Genomic DNA, 5,975 nt, shown 5'->3' with positions numbered 1-5,975 from the left:
GTGGCTGGGTATGGACAGTCCAGTGGGAACGAGATCCTGCAGCTGATCCCACCACCAACTCTGCTGACAAAGGAGACCCAGGTGGGTGTTGCAGCCACGGTGGCACCAGACCTCTCTGACCTCTTTGGCCTGATATTTTCAGAGACTAAGCCAGGGCTTGGTGRCCTTTATGAGCTGTTTCCTGTTGCTGTGACAAGAGCGTGGCCAGGGATTGAGCAGCTTTGGTTGAAAGGTAAAGCACATAGATCACCTGRTTGTTGTCCAGTCATGTTATCCTGCAGCTGCTCTGCAGGCATCTTGGGTTGTGGACACTTTGTCTCCAGGTGTGTGAATSAAAGCACTACATGGGGAAAGAGGAGAGATGAAAAGAGCAAGGCAAGTGAAGAGGGGACTTGTGGAACAGCCAGGCCTGGGGAACCACTCTGCAGAGCACCAAGGCTGGCCCTTGGGTGGGTTACCCCCACACTAGAGTAGAAGGTGGTGTTGGTCACTGGGGAAGCAGAAAGCTCCCAAGCCAGATGTGCCACAAACAGATGGCAACAAACATAGGCAGAGCTCTTGGCAGCAGCTTTCTCCACTTTTTCTTTAACTATTTTGGGATCCTTCAGTCCTGTATCTCATGTACAAAAAGGCAATACTGGAGAGAGAAGAGCTATACCAAGCAAAAGTGTGTCCTGCATCTCCATTATTTTTTGGGATAACTGAGCACAAGTTGTGCACGATTGTGTGAAGAAATGGCTTTGCCTCTGATTTCTAGGGCCTGTGTCCAGAGAGAGATTTCAAGGTAGAATGTGGTGGATTTTCGAAGCGCCCAGTGTACAGCCTGAAATGTGTGCCAGACACSAGGTATGACCACAAGCTCCTTCCCAGGGTGTACTGGAGGTGGAGAGGGGACGTATGCACTGAGAGCATGGTCCTGTTCCATGCCTGCTTCYCAACTCAGCTGGGCAATCCTGCCAGCTCTCAGAGTAGTGTGAGTCTGGTYGGGAGTTGCTGACCAGTGACACACCAAGAACTGCTGCTGGCTCACCTGGGATCCCTCCCTACCCCACTCCTGAGCAGCAGGTCCTGTAGAGTTTTCCTGCTCTGCCYTCCCTTCCTTCTGCATTTGGCAGCGTGGAGGGGCTCAGCAGCACAGTAGGACACTAATAGCTGGTGTCACTGCTCTTCAAGACCTTGTATGTGTAGATTCAGAAGTTTTTTTTTCCTGCTCTGGATTTAGACTAAACAAAACCTTACCTGTGATTTATATCCCTCGTTCAGTCTTCCCTCCCACACAAATTCCCATTGGCTACTTAGGGGCTCTCTGCACCGTCTTAGTCTAGTCCTTCTGAAAAATGTGATAATTAAATCACAGAATCATGGAATCATTTAGGTTGGAAAAGCCATCTGAGACCATTGATTCTAACCATTCCCCTAGCATTGCCAAGCTCACCAGTAGCTCATGTCCCCAGGTGCTACACATGGCTTCTAACATCCCTCCAGGGGTGGTGACTCCAGTCTTGCCCTGGGCAGCCTGTGCCAAGGCTGGACAACACTTTCAGGGAAGGAATTTTCCCAATATCCAGTCTAAACATCCCCTGATGCAAYTTGAGGCCTCTTCTTGTTGTCCTGTCCCTTGTTCCCTGGGAGTAGAGCCTGACCCCCACCTGGCTGCACCTTCCTGTCAGGGAGTTGTAGAGAGCAAAAAGGTGCCCCCTGATCCTCCTTTTCTCCAGGCTGAGCCCCCCCAGCTCCCTCAGCCACTCCTCATCAGATCCTCATAAAATATCTTCATAAATACCATTCCCTGGGACTGTGTTTGCATTGCCTGTGCGGAGCATCTCTGCATGAGGAGTTYTGGGATTATGGTATTTCCAGCTACCACTCTGCTTGATGCAAAGGAGCTCCTGCTTACATGCCCAGCAAGCTAGTTTGTCCCTGGCTGGGAAAAACGAGGCTTTTCTCTGCTCCTGAGAAGTTGAGACTCTTCCTGTTTCCTCAGCTTGCTGGTAACAAGTGGCCCACCTGAGAGCTCCCTTGAGGTCTGGCAGGTGTCAGCAGAGGATTCTGGTAAGGGTTTCTGAGGTCAAGTAGTTTCTTCATGTTGCTGTTGCATCAAACATCTCTAGCTTCCCCTTCTTCCTGTGTGTCAAATGAGGAGTGCCACTTCCATCTCCTGAGWGACCACCCGTGTGTGGCATGGGCTGGAGATGGGTACAGGACAAGGGTCTACACCAATTTTGGTGGTTTGGACTTAACAGCACAAACCTCACCAGGGAATTAGTATGTTTAGGCCTGTCACAGCAGCCTTGTACAGCATGCAGTTGGCACAGTGTCCCCTTAGTAACCCAAATGGTTAGAAATAAAGGAGCACAGTGTCCCCTTAGTAACTCAAATGGTTAGAAATAAAGGAGCTCCATCCATTGCCTTTTGGGACAGACCGTGATCCACCTCACTTCTTTCAAAAAGGATCACCATTGTTGAGGTTGCTACTGGGAAATACCTGTAAACCACCAGAAAGGAAGTACAAAATGTCATTAGAAAAAGAAGAAAACTTCTTCACTGAACATAGAAATCTCAATTCACAACTTTCCATGCATTTTGCTCAGCTTTTTATCAGTCCTTGCTGGATGGTTGGAAAGGGGTTTTATCCTGGAGAGGAGGTTAGGCATAATTAGATTTCTTACTGGTATTGTAGGTCAGTTTTAGCTTTGTGGGGCATTGTTGTGAAACAGCTTAATCTGATGTATTACTTGGCTCTCTGTGTGTTTTACAGCTGTTTCTTTCTCTTTCTAATAGATGTTATTAAATTGGTAAGCACCATAGCAACAGAAAATGGCACTGGGCAATCCTGGGCTAAAATTGCCACCATTTCAGCCAGAGCCCCGTGGGTCCTTCATGGTTCAAGACTTGACAGAGTCTATGTTACAGAGGTTGAATCAAGGAAAAATGTCTACACARCAGGTATTCAAAGGAAGCCTAATGTCTGATATTTGGAAAAGTGGTGCTTGGGTAAAGCAAGCCTAACTGCTTGGGTAAGCAAATGTTTCACTGAGCACGTACTTTGAGACATGTGCCAGTGGTTATAAAGACATTTGCTGCAAGTACATTTTCTTGAGGAAAGAGGTGACAATGGTCAGGTCCATCTCCAGCTGCTTACCACTCGAATGACACCTATTTCTCACATTTCTTCCCCAAATCTGGGCACTACCAGAATGCTGTGCATAGTTTCAGTGTGGAGAAGCGGGTTCGCTGAGGGCTGGTGTGTGTGCTGTGCCAAACAAGGGAGGGGACAGCCTGGTTACAACAGGTGGTGGGTGCAGGTCTGGTTTGCTTGGGATTCTGGGGACTCTCTGCCTTCACTTACACAGTGACACTCCATCCCCACAGAGCTCATCCCTSTGGAGGGAAGAGGGGATGTGTGTGTCCAGTGGCAGTATCACAGTGCTGAGCAAAACTAAGGTCTGTCACTGTTGCGGTGCCACGGGGACTCACAGAATCTTGGAGTGGTTTGGCTTGGAAAAGACATTTAAAGCATTTGATACCAACATCCTGCCATGAGCAGAGATATCTTCCACTAGTTCCAAGCTCCAGCCAATTTGCAGGCAGGGGCATCCACAACTTCTCTGGGCAGCCTGTGCCAGGGCCTCACCACCCTCACAGCCTGGAACTTCTGTCCAGKATCCCATTTAACCCTGTCCTCTGTCAGTGGGAAGCCATTCTCCCTTGCCCTGTCATTCCAGGCCCTTGYCCAAAGTCCCTCTCCCACTCTCTTGGAGTCCCATTAGGCAGTGGAAGGGGTTTCTTCTCTCTGGAGCCTTCTCCAGGCTGAACACSCCAAGCTCTCCCAGCCTGTYACCAGGGCAGAGGGGCTGTAGCTCTGAGAACCTTTCYATGGCCTCCTCTGGACTCATTCCAGCAGCTCTACATCCTTCTGATRCTGGGGCATCTGGAGCTGGACACATTACTCCTCAGTGTACATCCTGCTTTCTTTCTCAGGCAATATTGCAGCACAGAAATCCTGAAAATGCCCCTCATTGGACCTGAGAGCTACCTCTTTTCCAGCTTCCAGAGACAGCGAGAAGCTCAGCRGCCTGGCCTTCCTGGACTGCAACACGCTGCTCCTGTGCTGCGCCACGGGCCGGCTGTGCTTGGCCGACATCCGGCAGCCGCAGAGTCTCGTGGAGGCTGTGTCAGTTCCCTCGGCGTCGTGCAGCGAGCAGTGGTGCATGGGCACCAGGCATGGAGCTCAGGCTTTGGAGCTGAACTCCCAGCCTGTGGCTCGCCTCTCCAGCCGGGGCCTTCTCACCCTGACAGACCTCAGGAAAACCTCTGAGTCCTTGGCCTCGGCAAAGGCCACGATCCCCTCTCCTGACACAGGTGCGGAGTTCCTGTGTGTCTCCTGGGCTCCTGCTCTRGAAAGCTGTCTTGCCATTTCAGGTAGGTGCTTTGGGCAGACATCTCTTTTTCTGGGCACTTTTTTGATTTATATTTTTGTCGAGGCCCAGTTCACTCCACCTAAAACCTCCCAGTGACAGAGTGGCTTTTCAGAACTGCCCCTGGAGCCAGTGATGATGCCAACTAATCGTCCTTTGCAGCTGCCTCTCWCCAGCAACTCCGGAAGGGGCCTGGGTGGGTTCTGGGAGATGCCTGCTGCCCTTCAGGGAAATCAAAGACCCCGAGCTGACCACAAGCACTGCTCTTATAGTGCCAGTGACAGCCTRGCTGCAGGGTACAGCACTGATAACACCAACAGGCAGCAAGGCTGCTTCTTGCCCAGAGCCTTTCACGTTCACATTCGTGAATCCACAAACTTTTGGGATCTGCTCCRGGCTCTCCCCAGCAGCTGTTTCCTTGAGACACACTTYTCAGAGGCAGAGCTGCTTGCTTCTCATAGGTTTCTAGTCTGGCTGTTTTCCCTTGTTCCTGCTGGGAGGTGTTCCTGCTGGACTGGAGCAAAGCAATTACTTTCTGCACTCTCTTAATTCCCTTTTATCCAAGGTTTTGATGGCACCGTGCACGTGTATGACACACAGAGCTGGGACAACTCTGGCAGGGAAGCAGAGCCCATCTTCGTTCACAAAGGCCATGCGTTTGGTGGAGCAGGTGGCAGCAGGGACCCTCCCCTGGTTACTGTGCACACGTGGCATCTGCAGAAACCCAGAACTTTGTTGTCAGCAGCGAGTGATGGTTCCCTGCATGTCTGGGACTGGGTTCAACCCTGTGGGAAGTGCGGRTAGATGGTGTTTTGGTGAGATGGGGCATTTCCTGCCTCTGCTCTAGTTTGCGTGGGCTGCAGGGTGTCTGTTTGCCTGCAGATACTGTTTGGAGATGGCTGTAGTGAGCAGAACCAACTGTAAAAYTTCTATTTTAACAATAGTAAAAATTTTGTTTGTGTTACTTGTTCTCCTGTGTACTAGCCTTCAGATGAGAGCTGTGCCTGTGGTTCTGACTATGGCTGCTGGCAGAAAACATCTGCTATTTTTTCATCATAGGCTTGTGTCATGCCTGCAGAAAGGGAGGACAAAAAGGAGAGAGACTTGACAAGGGCCTGGAGTGACAGGACAAGGAATGGCTTCACATAGAGAGAGGGTTAAATGGGATATTGGGAAGAAATTCTTCCATGTGAGGGTAATGGGGCCCTGGCACAGGTTGCTCAGAGAAGTTGCTGCCTCCCCATCCCTGGATGTGTCCAAGGCCAAGCTGGATGGAWCKTTCAGCAGCCTGGTCTAGTGGAAGGTGTCCCTGCCCATGGCAGGGAGTTGGATCTGGATGACCTCCGAGGTCTCTTCCAAACCAAACCATTCTCTGATTTTATGAAAAAAACTCCAGGAGTTTGAGGAAACAGGCTTTTCTGTGGGATGTTTACCCACTGTATTCCAGGCCCAGAGCACCAAGGGGAAGCTGCACCCTTGAGGGGTGTTGACATCACATGCATGTGTGTTATAAGCTGTGGCCTCTGCTCAGGAAGTCACAGTGTGACCACAGCCTGC

General features: G+C 50.6%; 1 protein-coding gene across 1 annotated transcript in view; it reads left to right on the top strand.

Annotated features, from left to right (window-relative positions):
• Positions 1 to 5,575, top strand: part of WDR73 (WD repeat domain 73) — a 6,189-nt gene extending 614 nt beyond the window's left edge. The window contains exons 3-8 of the mRNA XM_057377031.1: positions 1 to 81; positions 758 to 846; positions 1,985 to 2,052; positions 2,782 to 2,946; positions 4,048 to 4,422; positions 4,984 to 5,575. Of these exons, the coding sequence (XP_057233014.1) occupies positions 1 to 81; positions 758 to 846; positions 1,985 to 2,052; positions 2,782 to 2,946; positions 4,048 to 4,422; positions 4,984 to 5,222 (1,017 nt within the window). The 3' untranslated portion in view covers positions 5,223 to 5,575. The remainder of the gene's footprint in view (positions 82 to 757; positions 847 to 1,984; positions 2,053 to 2,781; positions 2,947 to 4,047; positions 4,423 to 4,983) is intronic.
• The last annotated feature ends 400 nt before the right edge of the window (positions 5,576 to 5,975 follow it).

The sequence above is a fragment of the Malurus melanocephalus genome, unplaced genomic scaffold (assembly GCF_030028575.1).
Source record: "Malurus melanocephalus ecotype Western Australia unplaced genomic scaffold, MMel_1.1 scaffold_298, whole genome shotgun sequence".
In the NCBI taxonomy this organism is placed as follows: Eukaryota; Metazoa; Chordata; class Aves; order Passeriformes; family Maluridae; genus Malurus; species Malurus melanocephalus.
Note: the sequence above shows the minus strand (reverse complement) of the source record. Positions and strands in the feature narration are given on the sequence as shown.